At 37.2% G+C, this 13,344-nt stretch overlaps 2 protein-coding genes and 1 pseudogene across 3 annotated transcripts; all 3 read right to left on the bottom strand.

Moving 5' to 3' along the window:
- Window positions 1-94: 94 nt before the first annotated feature.
- Window positions 95-2,845, bottom strand: BZIP9 (basic leucine zipper 9). 2 transcript variants are annotated; one of them, XM_007011470.3, is made up of 6 exons: window positions 2,461-2,845; window positions 1,519-1,579; window positions 1,238-1,415; window positions 1,034-1,109; window positions 717-842; window positions 95-557 (listed from the first exon to the last, which is right to left on the bottom strand). In XM_007011470.3, exons 1-6 carry the CDS (start codon window positions 2,638-2,640, stop codon window positions 273-275), a joined length of 906 nt encoding a protein of 301 aa, XP_007011532.3. In that variant the 5' UTR covers window positions 2,641-2,845; the 3' UTR covers window positions 95-272. The 2 variants fall into 2 exon arrangements, with proteins under 2 accessions (XP_007011532.3, XP_007011531.3); XM_007011469.3 differs by having other exon boundaries at window positions 1,519-1,615; window positions 2,461-2,844.
- A 971-nt stretch (window positions 2,846-3,816) lies between these two features.
- Window positions 3,817-5,503, bottom strand: LOC18587591 (26S proteasome non-ATPase regulatory subunit 11 homolog pseudogene; annotated as a pseudogene).
- Window positions 5,504-7,177: 1,674 nt separating this feature from the next.
- On the bottom strand, window positions 7,178-9,617 carry LOC18587590 (uncharacterized). Its single transcript, XM_007011466.3, has 2 exons — window positions 9,358-9,617; window positions 7,178-7,877 (listed from the first exon to the last, which is right to left on the bottom strand). Exons 1-2 carry the CDS (start codon window positions 9,523-9,525, stop codon window positions 7,323-7,325), a joined length of 723 nt encoding a protein of 240 aa, XP_007011528.2. The 5' UTR covers window positions 9,526-9,617; the 3' UTR covers window positions 7,178-7,322.
- Between the last annotated feature and the right edge of the window lie 3,727 nt (window positions 9,618-13,344).

Raw genomic sequence — 13,344 nt, 5'->3', positions numbered from 1 at the left:
TTTATTTACTTATAATTTTCATCTGAATTAAAATGTGGCTGGCTTTCTCACAATCTTTCTTCTCTTTACATCCACATCCAAAAGAAATACCATGTGAATCACGAAAGCAATTCAGTATCTTCATGTCTAAAGAAAAAGACAATGTCCGCATAGCCATAGCAGAGCAGTGAAAAGAGAAACAGAAACCCATAAATTACAGGAGAAATATTTCTTAAGAGATAAGACATTAGCTTGATCTAATCGAACAAAGCAGGCACACACACAGATGAATCCTAACGCCAAATTTCTGAAACACCGCTTACAGCATCACTACCAATTCCACTATTCAGATTCCCATTGCTGATGTCAACATTTCCAAGTCCAAGTGCTGAATTCCCAGAGACTGTCAATCCTGCGTACGAGGAATCCTCTCCATGGACGGTAATGGTGGGAGAGACATTTGCCACCATCCGCAGATTATGAGTAGCAATCGGTTGCGGGGAAGTCAAGTGACTTTGAAGAAGATTCAAATTGCATGTCAAGGTGCGTCGAGCAAGCCTATCCTCTTCCAACTTTACCTATAATCACACCATGAATTCCTTCAGAGCAAGCATATCCTCAAAAATGTTGGCTTAAACCTTTGCTTACTTGCATTACAGACAATCCATGATAATGACTGTACAAATTATAAACATCAAAAAGCAATAACTCAGCCAAAACTAAAAGAAAACCCCTACCTTGGCTCTCAAGGCTTCCACATCGGACTTAAGCACTCGATTATTAGTGTCAGCGTCACGAAATTGTTGATGAGCATTTGTGAGCTGCTTGTATAGGGAATCATTTTCTCCCCTCAATTGTTCAGCCTTATACATAAATGAGAACCAAGCCTCAGCATGCTTCATTAACATGATTATAAACATTAACTTCACTAGTGCTAGAAATGATATAACAGATGGACTGAATTAGTTAGTGATCAAAAGTAACATGACTGGAAGTTCCAAACTAGCAATCATGAAGGCATCGTTTGATTAGATAGAATTATACTGCTAATAACCTGCAATTCAAGATCTGCAAGATGCTCTTGCTTTCTTTTCCTGGATCGCCTGGCAGACTCCCGATTAGAAAGCTTCCTGGAAGTATACATATAGAATCATAAGAGCCAGCAAAGGCAGGTCAGTTGCATGGATGAAGATGTATATTTTAGGGAGGTGATATGATCATTAAGTTAATTGGCAATTAGGCACTGATGTATATATACCTGCGGAGGCGTTTCAAATGAGTGGGGTCTAAGCTCTGTTCGCATTGACCAGGGTCTGTTTCTATATCTTCTTCATCATCCGACTGTTCATGAGACGAACCACTTGTAGCTCCTCTTACTTCATTCTCCCTAATTTTGGGGTTGTTGCCAGACAGTGGACTTCCGGATGACAAATTCTCTTTATGATCCAACATAATTCCACAATTTTATTAACTTAATGATATATGTATATATACATGGTATTGGTATATTGGTAGATATGTAAACTATGTGTGTCATACCACAAATGGATGATTGCGAATCAAGGGTGGCTGTAACACTGGATTGATTTGGAGTAAGATTCTGTAACAATAATACATGTGTTTCAGCTTCCCCTTCCTGATCATGAATTCCGTAGCAATAAACACTTTAGAATAGTGCCAACAGAAAAGGTTGATTGATGAAGAAAGGGTAGAAGAGATACATAGAGAATATAAGATCACAGCTTAATCAGATCATTACCGTAAAAGCTTTTAATAACAATTTTTCCCTATTTCGCTTTTCATGTCTAAAATGCAATTTCTTTTTTTTTATATATTTTAATTAAAGAGCAAAAGCATAAACAGTGTCCGCCTTTGCTTTTACTTTGGAAAAACAAAAATAGTACCAATAGTACATTGCTCCAAAGAAACAAAGACTACTAGACTTTCCTAACATGAGAAGCTAAGCTGTTTTACTATGAGCCTCTAATTAGAAGATTAGAGATTTGGTTGATTAATTATAGTCTTAATTAGTGTAATCATATGTTTATGGAAGTTGAAAATTTGACTGACTGATACAGTAAGCACATCGGTGGGAAGTGGGAAGGGAAGGGCCATGCATATCCATAATAAGACTGCTACTGCTAGTATCCAAAAGGAAAAGGAATCAACAGATTGCAATTTATATTGTAACAGCATGTATGTTTTTGTCAGGTTGCCATTGGCTTGGCCCAAAGGCATATATACACCAACACTAGCTAGAAAGAAACAGATTGCAAATTCAGATATCCATTGAATTAACCCTGATTGCTTCGGTGAACAAGTAGTACATGCATCAGCAGCAACCAGCGCGGTTGAAATCAGAAAAGAATTTATAGAGTAGTGAAGGCGTTTAAAGCATGAATCATGCAGCTAGCTAGGAGAATCATTTCCATAGGAGTTTATATATATATATATATGATGCAGGAGAGGTGAGAGATAAACCTGGTGAAGAAGATGATCTTTGAAGACATCGAAAGAATTAGAAAGATGGGCGACCCAGGTATCCGGATCAAAATCGGGAAAGGGTTTCGCGTCAGAGAAGGTCATAGTCTTCCTGATGAACTCCTCCAAAGCCAACTCCGAGGCACTCTGCTTCATCATCTCCTCCACCAATTCATGCATCCAATTACTATCTCTATGCTTTTTAACTCAAAACACCCTCTTAAACCTTAATACTGCTAATCCTGCTGGGCTGGGTTTATAATAGCCAGAGCTATACGCCTATACCTATACGCTACGCTTTCCTTCGTCAAGAGGGAAAGCCAGAGAATGATTATCTTTTCGAGGGGCAATTCCTCGTCTTATGGTAAATACTTAAATCAGGGTGTAAGATTATTATAATATATTATTACAGGACCAAGTTAGAAGAAGGAAATGGGGGTTGATATGGACTGCCACCGACCTTAAGACAAAGTTGCTGAGAGATGCTTTTGTTTTGTTTTGTCTGTCAATTGTCATGCTCAGGAAAAGAAGCAGCCAGTTCAATTTAATAAAGTAACAAGCTTTGCTTTTTCCGATCTTTGCTTTTATTTTTAGATTTTGGGAAATGGGTAATACCTAACTTTCTACAGTGCTCACGAAAAAAAGCAAAACCTCATGCTAAAACCACTACCATGGCACCGTCTTAAAGCTTTTTATACTTTTATGAACTTCTTTTTCAGTTGTTTTCCTTCCATCATAAGGAAAGGGTTAAAAAGACGGTAACATTGACAGTTCTACTTCTCAACTCTCAACTGTCAAAATTTTTCTACTTATCAGTTATTATTGTTTCTCAAGATAGTTGAGGTTTAATTTAAGATCCATAGCAAACGTCTACATCCCCTGTCTTTGGGCCAGGGGCAAAGCCCTATATATAAAACCAACCAGCCTGCGTTTAAGCCTTCGACAAAATAAAAGACCCGCCGGGGTCTAAACTAGCTAAAGCCTTAGGCCTTGATGCCCAATTCTTAAGAAAAAGGAAACCTGCAAGATTCAGTAACAATGCCAACTAAAATCGAAGAAAACTTCATGCCATGGTCTTGGCAGACCTAACATAGAGGCTGTCCACAACCTCGCCCATGTTGGAAATGGTTTCTAAAGTTGCAGAGTAGATGGCATCTGTCTTGGACTCTTTTTTTTTTAAATGCAGTAAGTTTCATTAAATCAGAGGGCATGGACAGCCCTTAGATACAAAAACATGGCCCTGAAGGTCTCAAAAAGCTCAGACCTTCCCAGAAAATCTGTACAGACACCTTTGCCAATTCCAATAATCAAGCATCACAAAAAACAAGGTGCCAAACCCATCAAGGACCCAAAAACTCAGAAACAAAAACTCTTTTCCACCATTCAGCTCTACACCTGTTTGCAATGAGCCAAAAGCACTTAACCTATCATATACAGCAACCATAAACCCGAGACCTATTTCTTGAAACCAACACTATCCCTATACATCGAGGATCCTTCTAGAACCAAACAGCAGATGTCGTCCGACCAAACAACCACTCACACTCTCATCCCAGCGATTAAAAACACAGCAATCCAGCGGGGCCCTGTCTCACTAACTCACATCATCAACCCAGCATCCACCCAGAAAGCCAAACCCAACAGAAACAAGGACTTTAACACCAAGCACTTACAGGAAAACACGCACAGAATCTGACTGCCGATCAACTCCTTCCTTTGCTAGTGCATCAGCCCTCTGGTTTGCCTCCCTGTTGACATGTTGAATTTTCCAGTCATTAAGCTTTTCTCTTAACCTTTCAATATGCAGCAGCCACTTCCGTAGTCTCCAAGGCGCCATATCAGGATGTTGTACCCACTTCACAGCATTACAAGAATCACTTTCAATGATTAGCTTATATTGATCCTTCCACCTTGATGCTACAAACACCACAAGTGCTTCCCTTACTGCTAGTATCTCGGCAAGGTTGGCATCCCCATTTCCAACTGATTTGGAAAAAGTAATTTTAACATCGCCCTGGTGATCTCTCAGAATACCTCCTATCCCCGCCGGTCATCTGTCTTGGACTCTTCATATATAATTAGGCATCCAGCACCCTGATCCAATGTCCCGGCAAACTTCTTGTCCAAAATCATTTAAGAGAGCTTTTTCTTCACATGATCAATAGTCAAGTCAATCAGCTCAGCGATATAAGCAATTTCAACCCTAGAGAAAGGCTCAATCAACCTGCACAAGTTTTGCTCCAGAAGTGTGACATAGAGGGAAGAGTGGTGTCTGTAGATAATTGAACTTTCCTCTAGCTGGGCTTAGATGAAATTATCCCTGCCACATCATCAGCTGGATTCACCATATCTTGCACAGCAACATGTACCATAGACTAAAAACAGCTCTACGGTCCTCAAGAGCGTTGAATGACTCGAACGTCTCAAAGAAATAGCTGTATGCTGTTTTATAATCCTTCTCTTCTGCATGAAGGATGCCACTCTGCAAATCTATAGTTCCCTGTTCAGCCGGTGGCACATATATAGCATTTGCAGCTGTTGCCTTTGGAAGGTTTCTCTAGGAAAAGTGTAGCTTACCCTCTAGCAAGTCTATATCCATAAGGAGAAGCTTGTCTTCTAATCTCCTCAACTCTTTAACCAAGCCAGTCAAAAGGGCTAAAGCTCCTGAATACTCCTTGTTTTCCATCAAAACTGCTGCAAGCCTTGCCTCAGTTTTTCTGCCTGAGAAATGTACGCTTCTGTTTCTCTGCAGAAGGCAATTTGGAGGCCGGATGTCCCTGGTATTTTGGCAACACAATCAACAATTCCTTTCACTGAGTAAGAAGGCTGCGAAGACTTCAGTCCTGTTCTCCTGCCTAAGTAGGTCAGAGAGGTTAGTAATGGCTTGTTCTTTTATGCGCAGAGCTTCTGATGAAGATGAAGGATTGTCCAGTATGCGGTAAAGAATAGAGATGGTCTCATTTGGGTTGTTAGCTTCTAAAGCTTGAGCAACAGATTCTGTTGTAGCTGGAAGATATGATGTAGACGTAGTGGTTTGCTCTTGTCACAGTGCAAAATACATGCTGCAATATAAACCACCAAATCTAAACCGAATTAGATCCCTAAATGCCATCCATTGAGGAAAATTCAGAGTTAAAAGGTCAGACAGAGGAAACCAACAAGAACAAAAACATAAATATCAATGGCTGAAGTCTCAAGGTCTATCCTCGATTGATACATTTGCTCAGCATCCAGAAGAAACAAGTTAGCTCACCATAATACAAGTAACTTTGCTTTTTACAGTGAAAGCAATTATCTGACCTTGTTATTGTATATACAATTGATTAAATGAAAAATCCAAGAAAGAAGAAAAGCCTAAGAAGACGAGTGCTTTCATGCGAGAAAGCTGCTGGATCATGTTGATGTTATGAATTAACTGGACTTTGTGTTATATCTTGTCTGGTAAGAATGAAAAACATTTGGCTCATACTATCAAATTAAGAGCTTTTTATATGTTTTTTTCGTGTGGGAACATCGAGTATAAACTCAACAGATTAGGAAGGAAACTTTTTTGTTGACGAGGTGGAGAATTTTAAGAGAAATTTTGGAAATTCAGAAGGAAAGGAAAATCAGGTACCTTTGGCAGGACCAAAAATAGGAGCTCGGGGTTCAACAACTGAGTCTGATTGAGAGCAAGGGAGTGCTGGAGAATGGAGATCTTCTATTCTTCTTGGCTTGGGGATTGGGGTCGAAACTAGAGAGAGAGAAAATTTAGTGTTGTTTAAGTTCCTACTGTCTGTTACATCGCCCCCAACTGGCCCATTTTCTTATACTCGCCTCGCCCATAAGGGACAAGCCCACGAGATCACATGTCCATGCTCCATAGACGAAAAGCTCAGAAAAACAAGGCCATGCCCATTTCCCTTAGTTTAAGTCCCGAGTCGAATCCATTGCTAAAAATGAAAACGTATAGCAGTACCTAAAATTGTAGCAGTGGGTTGATTTTGCAATTCTATGAAAAAGGAAAAATGCTAGAGAGTGAGCGAGCGTGAGACGATTTTAATATAGATTAGAAGTAGGATTTAATGATCACAATCACAATTATCAAGTATTGTTGCACCAATAGTCTTGTCCCTGCATCCTAATTTTGCACTCTCAAATCACATTATAGAAATTAGTCATGGCTACAAAGAAGTTCATGGGATCATAATGGCACAGCATAAGGAAACAAGCAGCGGCCCAAAGATCCAAAGCAAAAGAGGAAGGGGATGCATAGAAGAGGCGTTTGCCTAGAGTCGTTGAAGGCCAGCCCCTTCTCCAATCGCTCTGTCATGTAGTGATGATGAGGATGCTCTTGCGGCAACTTGATTAGGAAGCTGATCACTTGATTTAGGAATCTAATACACGAAGAGTAATGCATGGAATGGTGGCATATTTGAGTGCCATTAGGCTTGAAAGGATGGATGTTGTGGCCATTAGGCTCGATTCCATTCCATTTCCATGACTCTGTTACGGAGCTTTTGCACAGCCAGCGAGCTCTTTTTCTCATTCTCCTGCCAATGGATTAATCAACGCAATGGCGCCATTTGTATACAGTATATATTATATACAATTTTCATGGGTATTCGGACGGAGAAAGATTCCAACTGCAGCTACATCTAAACAAGGGCTTCGGCAGTTTGCAGTCAGCAGCTAGCTAGCTATATCATCATGCAACATTAAAATAAATTAACAACTCTTAGACGACTCAATAGAAGTTTAATGTTTATTAAATATTCAGCCAGAGTAACGACGACATAAACAATGAAACTCATTCAGGGATCGATTACACATATTTATGTGTACATATATTCTTTACTGCTACATGTACATATATAGAAGTACTACACTGCTGATTGACAGTCCCTACATCCATCCAGTACTCGAGGCTTGCCCTTGTTTTCCCCAGTCCCAAACACAAAGTCGAGGTTGTAAAGCACTGGGACCATAGTGATAGAGCACAAGAAAACAAGCACGGGGCCAAAGATCCAAAGCAGAAGGGGAAGTGCAGCATAGAAGAGCCTGTTGCCCACAGTGTTCAAGAGGAAGCCCTTTTCCAGCAGCAAAGACACGTAGTCTGGAGTCACTATGGAGGAGGGGTCTTGGCCTTGGGGAGTGTTGATAAGGATGTTCACTTGGTTTATGAACCTGATGGATAAGGAGTGGCAGAAAAAGGAGAAAAGGAAAATGCATAAGATGGTGACATATTTGAGTGCCATCATGAATTCTCCATGCGCTCCGAATATGGAATCGTTCAGCGGCTTCTTCACGCTGTAAGTGCTGCTGATGACGGCTGCAAGCCCCGCACACAGAAGGATGGAGGTGGTGGCCATTAGGGTCGATCCCATGATGGAGTTTCGTAGTGTTTGGACAGCCAGGATGTTCTTTTTCTCGTTGTCCTGCCACCCACACCTCATTTTCATCGTTTTCATATCCATATTCATAGGAGACAACAGAGAGATTTTAATTGGTTTTGAGTCATTTCCCACTTATATATATATATATATATATATAGGTCTTTTATCTCTTATCCACAAATTACTGTCATTTGTTATATATATATATATATATATATATATATATATATAGAAATTTTAATTGGTTTTGAGTCATTTCCCACTTATATAAATATATGTCTTTTATCTCTTATCCACAAATTACTGTCATTTGTTGTATATATATATATATATATATATATTATTATGCCAGGAAGGAAAACCACAGCCCACTGCACAAGACTTTGCTGTCAAACAAAACTTACCACTATATATTTCTGTCTCATTATTTACATATATATACACGTGCCATTTAAAATCAAATCAAGTCCTCCTATACTACGCTACTTCTAGCTAATTCATTATATTGGAAAATTTTACTCAACTGGTAATTTAATGAATAGGGTACAATGCAGTATTTTAAAACAAGGGCTGTCCATACAGCTTAGTCCAGTTGATTACGAAATGAGTTTTCTTTCTTTGTATATCAATTGTAGATTTCCTGTATTTAGAGTTCATTGAAAGGTCGATGTCTATCAAAGCCATAACGTATGAGATTATGAGTAATGGGAAAAGAGAAATTCAAAACTAATAATTTTTTTTTTTCACTTAGTGGATGTTACCATCACTTTAACCAAAAGAAAGAAAAAAGTTGGTATATTATGAGGCAACTTAATTTTAATGAAATAATATTCTCTTCGTTCATCTTCAATTTTTATTAAAATTAAGATAAAAATTTTGATTTTAATGTATTTTATATTAAAATTTTAAATTTTCTTTATAATATAGATATCTATATTTTTAACGTAAAAAAATAAATTCATTAGTATGGAATATCTAAACTTTGAAAAAAAAAATATTTTAAAACATTTTAAAAAATGATATAAAAGAAATAGTATAATAGACAAATCATGACAACGTGTAACCGCTTTTATTTGTGATGTGATTGTGAGTGGCACTGAACCTTAAAGCTTGTCAACCACGACAACGCCACTAGTTGTTGCCAGTAACACGACTTGTCCATTAACTATTGCCTAATTACAAAGATATTCACATGTTCATGGATACAGACACATCAAGTCATGCACGGCCCAAACACAATCAAACCAACTAAAACTGTTGTAATCATTCTCACATTTGGGAAAATGAAGCTCATATTTACACTGAAATGAAGGTGGACAATAATGTTGGACTGTTTATGTATTGTATACATTCCTGTTAAATGTAGTAATGAAAGGGGGAGGGAATTCGTTTCATTAAATATTCACATAATTAGTTAGTTTTCTCTAATTTTCCACATGAAGTTAAAGGAGTCTGGCATATATAAAACGAAAATGAAAAAGAAAAAGATATATATGTAGAAGTGGTTGAGAGTGATGCATACCTTCATCATGGCAGAGACCCAGACTCGACGTCCGCTGGCATTGGTTCCGATAATGGTAGTGAGCGGCTGAGTCCGGACCTTATGCCATAACCAGAAATGATAAGCGACGGTCATCAGAAGGCCTAATGGCACCAAAATAATGTCCAAATAACATGATCGCCACTCCATCTCTCTCTTTCTCTCTCTCCCTTACCTTTACTGCTATTGGTTTAGTGACCATAATAGGAATTAATCTGGGACCTAGACTCCTTTTTATAAGGCTTTGAAGGGAGTTGAGTTTCACAAATGCACACAGTAGCATTTGATGCACTTGGACTTGTTTGAACGCGAAATGCAATCCCACAAAACAAACCAACCCACCTGCTCCTTGTATTACTATTTCCTACTACTTTAAAGCAAACCCCTTTTTCTCTTCTTTTTTTTTTTTTAAATTAATAATAAATTTATGGACGCAACTCAAGCCTAACTATATGCGGGACGACACATTTGTCATTTGTCTCATTCCCCACTTTACCATATTATTATTATTATTATTATTATATATATGTCTCTCTCTCTCTCTCTCTGCTTTTTTAGCGAAATAATTTACCTACTTTTTGCATGCATGCTCTCTGCTAACATTTAGCCATTAGCATTTCCTATATTTACCATGACAGAATCTGTCCATAAGCATGAGCAAGTACACTGTATATGCGTACAAGTGGGAGAGTATAGTTGGGCATCCTCCAAGGTGGGCAAAACGCATTATGACTAGCAGATCCGAAGCTATATCTTAAGAAAGGAATAAATCTCCATCATCCACAGCTACAATCTCACAATATACATAAGTCATTCTCACCCTTACTGTTAGTTACTAATCAAATCCAAATATTAAAAAGCATTTTAGTCCATACAGTTGGAATTCTAGAAATATATATTTTTCGAATCTCTAAAAGCTAAAACATATATAAATACAAAATTAATGTAATCAGTTGTAACTGGCTAGCTAGGGTGATTCAGGTACAAAATAAAGAGAGAAGAGAATACAAGTAAAATTAAGTAAGGAAGTAGGATCAGAAGCGGGGTTGTAACTGGGAAAGGCAAAGTAGAAAGTTAGAGAGTCCAAAGGGTGATTGATCGAGAGAGTGAAAATCTGACAAAGCGCAGAGATGAACAAGTGATAAGACAGAGACAGAAAAGGAGAGATGAATTGCTCCAAGTCCAACCCACGACTTTCTCATGAGTCAAGGTGACACTCAATTCGCACAAATCACATGGAAATTAAGGAATGTGTTTGCTTGCGTGAGTGTATGTGTTTGCAAGCATTAACTTCAAATATTAACAATCTTCCTTGTGAAGAATAACGTAACAGAAAGAAAACCGTCATCAGGGTTCGGCATGGACGAAAAGTTACGTTGAAATTAAACAAACCACACAAGTTTTCCATCTCATCTTTCCATATACAATCGACGTTACAACTTAGAATAGTGGCATACACGTGTGCGCAACTCTCTGTCAACTTTGAAGCTGAGGACTGAGGATTAAGGATTGATCAGGAGGATTCTTCACCACCTATTGTTTCTTACATTATATTAATTTAGGTGTGTATATATATATATATATATATGCTTGCCTCAACTCATCTCTATTCACGGCAACCTAATTAATATGACCTAATACCAACTTTTTCCAACTTAAGAATTGGAACCAATTTCTACATATAAATAAAAATAATCCGACGCCGCTGCTCATTGCTTAATCTAATTTAGATGGAAACTAATTATAAACCCACACATAAAGTATGATCCTGTGTTACAACACCATATAAACATAAATCATGAAACTGTTAGGAGGAATCTTGGGTTGGGTTCTCATCAGTTGTTTACCCTTGTGCACCAGAATCAATATATTCGGTGGATATAATATAAACATATGATGAAATTCTGGTTTATTCTTGATTTTAGAAAGAAGAGGAATTATTGACGTTGTCTTTGAATCCGATTCAGCCTCCACCATTTGTCAAATATTCCATTAAAGAATCATTTCTTGAAATGGCCGTCATCTATTCCTTTGTTTTTGAGAGGCCGTTCTACCTTTTTTCTTTTCTGGAAATTTCTTCTACATATGAATCCACAATTATTCTCGGCATGTTTTATTAATATCACCTTTCTTATCAATTATCCAGGAAACAAGTAGTAGTTATTAGTTATTTCAACTGCCTTAGCTTTTTCTTTTCTTTTTTGAATGTTTGCATCTCATGATTCAGTCTAAATACGAAACAATTCATGCTTATCTAAAAATTATTCTAATTTAAAATAATAAAAAAATCTTTTTTTATTGAGGACTTATCATACCCTTGACTTTTTTGTAGTGAAACATTTACTCTAAACTTAATTGACATCAAGATAGAATATACTTGTGCGTCTTTCAATTTATTATATATCAATCAAACATATCTTTAATTTTAATAAATTATGATTTAATAGTCACAAAACGAGAATGATTGAGTTGAGAGAGATGATGTCCGGTTGGTCCGTAGAAAAGGTAGTTGCGGGGATGGTTGGCAAGCCATTCCCTGGCTAGGCTAGCCAGCCATGCTGCTGCTATCATGAAATTATATACGAGTGCCGAGTGGTATCTCTTTTGGTCTCCAATGGTGTTGGAAATAATGACAAAAGGGGAAAGAAAGGAAACCTCTGATGCAATTAGCAGTTCGCGAATTACAACCTTTTGCTTCTTCTTTTTTTTTTTTTTTGAAGTTATCTTCCGCTGTAAACACCTATAATTCGATTGGATGTTGATGCTTTTCTGATTCATATCCTTTTGAGATTTATAATGTTAAATATATGAAATGTGCATATTTACTTGTTTAAGTATATAATGGCAATTCGTTGTCATGAATCATAGGGTATAAAATCTCTTCCTTTTCACTACGGCAAAAATATAATTAAGGAACATATATAGGTTTAATTTGGGCACGACAAATTCTTGAATGATCATCAAGTCTAGCAATAGAAGGGGAGGAGAAGTAATCTTGGGATCTTATTAATTAGCCCTCTTAATTAACTATGAAGGGTAACAATTAACAAATGTTGAGCCACTTGTCTATTGTTTGTGAAACATTTTTCATTAATAGGGTTTAGTACTGGAAGGGATTTGAATGATTGTTCTTGTTGAGTATCCTTTTCCATTCAAAGTCAAAAAAAAGGAAAAACCAATAAAAAAAAGAAACAAAAAGAGGAAGGGATAAAGAGGGAAAAAGATGAGAGACAATATATATATATATATATATATATATATATATATATATATAGTTGTTGTTTATGATGATAACCTTTGCTATATAGTACCTATGATAGTAAGTAGCCATGCAAAATAATAGTGGGAAGCGCATTAATACAGATGACCAAAAAAGAAATATCAAAAGGGACATATGGTTCATCATCAGCAAAGCAATACGCTGCCAAAAAGGCTTTTGTTTTTTTATCTCAGCACTATTACACTACCCTTTGAAACTTTCCTTCTTCTTTTTTTAAAAGGACGTCTACCCTTTGAATTCGAAAGGTAAGTAATCTTCTTTGATTCAATGAAGAAAAAAAAATGGAAGAAGGGAATGTGTACAATAATGCATATATGAGTGTGGCCAATGCTTAAATGCAAAGTCGGGGGTGTCCTTTGTTATCCTATCAAGGTGTGGTTCCAACTTGCAACAAATGTTCTTTGAAATCCAGATAGGACCATTTTCAACGGCAGGTGCTCCCGAAGATGACCTTGGGTTTTTCTTTTACAAAGTTCCCAAGTATTTCTTCAATTCAATCCATGCAATCTAAGTCAATTACGTTTAATGGTGGGTTTATCTTTATTTCTCACTTTCTTTTTTGTATGCATCATCAAAAAGAGCTGCTTGCATTTGAGTTTTCCCTTTCATAAAGAATATTTCTTTTTTGTGCAATGAAAATAGAAAGAAAAGTGGTAATATCCTTGTAGTGGCTTTGCTCTTTGATCTTT

Source organism: Theobroma cacao, chromosome 9 (assembly GCF_053813885.1).
Source record: "Theobroma cacao isolate CCN51 chromosome 9, ASM5381388v1, whole genome shotgun sequence".
Lineage (NCBI taxonomy): Eukaryota > Viridiplantae > Streptophyta > Magnoliopsida > Malvales > Malvaceae > Theobroma > Theobroma cacao.
This window is presented reverse-complemented; position numbering and strand designations above follow the sequence as displayed.